Source organism: Loa loa (assembly GCF_000183805.2).
Source record: "Loa loa unplaced genomic scaffold supercont3.67, whole genome shotgun sequence".
Taxonomy (NCBI): Eukaryota; Metazoa; Nematoda; class Chromadorea; order Rhabditida; family Onchocercidae; genus Loa; species Loa loa.
In genome coordinates, this window is record NW_018108247.1 from 119,300 (window position 1) to 120,931 (window position 1,632).

The following is a 1,632-nucleotide window of genomic DNA, read 5'->3' on the forward strand; positions in this document are numbered from 1 at the left end:
GAAGTTATTAAATGTAGTGGATAACGACAAGGTTGCAAGTTACTTTTATAAATATATTTTAAGAAAATTGAATACTTAGAACCCGAAGAAGTTACACGTAGCAAATTACAGGATATTCCGAATCGAGACGTACAGGAAAGTATAAGAGATGTTGTATGTAGGCGTAACAAAGCTATACCTATCTATTTGGAGCTGAATGGATTTACGTTTCAACTGAATTTACATTCGTACTTACAAGTTCGATTTGAGCTTGAGCGCAGTTTGACAATGAAAAAGTATTTTTCTTTGCAACACTCGCCATTTAATAACTTTCGAGAAAATATTTCACATTTTTCGTTTTCTTCGTTTTTTTTTTTGTCTTTTTTTTACATTTTTTTTTACCAAAGAAAGGAATGTGAAATGTACCCTTAACGATGGCTTTTGCCTCTAGACATTTAATTTTTCGTTTGCATTTTCCAATATTTTATTAAGACTGAAATTCAAGAAAGACTTGAAGCAAATAAAAAGCATTTGGTTCAGCAGGTACTAGTTCAGATGCTTATCAGCTCAAGAGCTTTTCTATTAAAGCTCTTGAGCTGACAAGCAATTGGAAAATTTCGCTAGTATTAAATTTCGGAAATAGCGAGTGCTGTTTTTATTAGCGATGAAAGAAGTTAAGTTAGGTTTCCTCATTACTGGCATGCATAAAAAGGGTCCGTGTAATTGGAAACAGTTTTTTGGGTAAAATAATGTTGTAATGAATTTTGTTCCTGCCTAAACTTTCAGCTCTTTTTATTCAGAACTATTAGATGCACAGAGATTAGAATGAATTCTTTAAGAAATTGTATAGTAAGAATTTAATCAGTTTGCAAGAATTCACACTGTTACAACAGTAATGTCTCTCTGATTGCGCTACTTTTGGGATAGATTGAAGATCTGGAGGAAATTCAATCAATATGTTCAAATATTTTAAATTAAAATATTACCATTTGTGAGCAACTTTATTTCCGATTATCTTCGGTGGCTTCAGATTTCTCGAAACATAATATCAAACCATTTATCATAATGTAATTAAATTTCAAAAAGTCTAACAGAAACTTTTCATAATTTTGTTTTGTTAAAACTATCTTCTGCTATATGTTTACAAGAAGTTTACTAAATCGCTTTACTGATCAATAAAAAATAAGTGAAAAGTAATTTTTTGTTTTAACTATGGTTAAATGAAACGCTCATAGTTGTCACTGACATGGTTGACATATCTGACATGGCGGAGGCATATAGCATGCACACATGCAACTTTTTGGCGTTGGTCTTGCAGTTGCGTAAGTCCAGGTCGGTGCTAATGTCGGTGGTGTCTGTGTTGGCGGTATCGTCCATACTGTTGTTTCCCGCGTGTATGACGGTGTTGTCGGTATGCAATCTGTACCTCCGCAATTTATATTTATTATGCAGCCAGCACATTTTTTATCAAAACCTGAAATCAGAGAAGCCCTTAGAAATTTAGTTGAATTTTAGTTGAAAGTTGAAATTAGTTGAAATTTACGTTGAAATTTAGTTGAAATTTTATTTACCCTTAGTTGAAATTTACTTAGATTTTAAACGAACTTTGATCGATCATACTTTTTGTAATCACAATAGGGAACTGTAAGAAGT

At 32.2% G+C, this 1,632-nt stretch overlaps 1 protein-coding gene across 1 annotated transcript; it reads right to left on the minus strand.

Annotated features, from left to right (window-relative positions):
* Positions 1-1,217: 1,217 nt before the first annotated feature.
* On the minus strand, positions 1,218-1,597 carry LOAG_15385 (hypothetical protein; the record flags this gene model as incomplete). Its single annotated transcript, XM_020448930.1, has 2 exons — positions 1,218-1,453; positions 1,585-1,597. 2 exons carry the CDS (start codon positions 1,595-1,597, stop codon positions 1,218-1,220), a joined length of 249 nt encoding a protein of 82 aa, XP_020300957.1.
* Between the last annotated feature and the right edge of the window lie 35 nt (positions 1,598-1,632).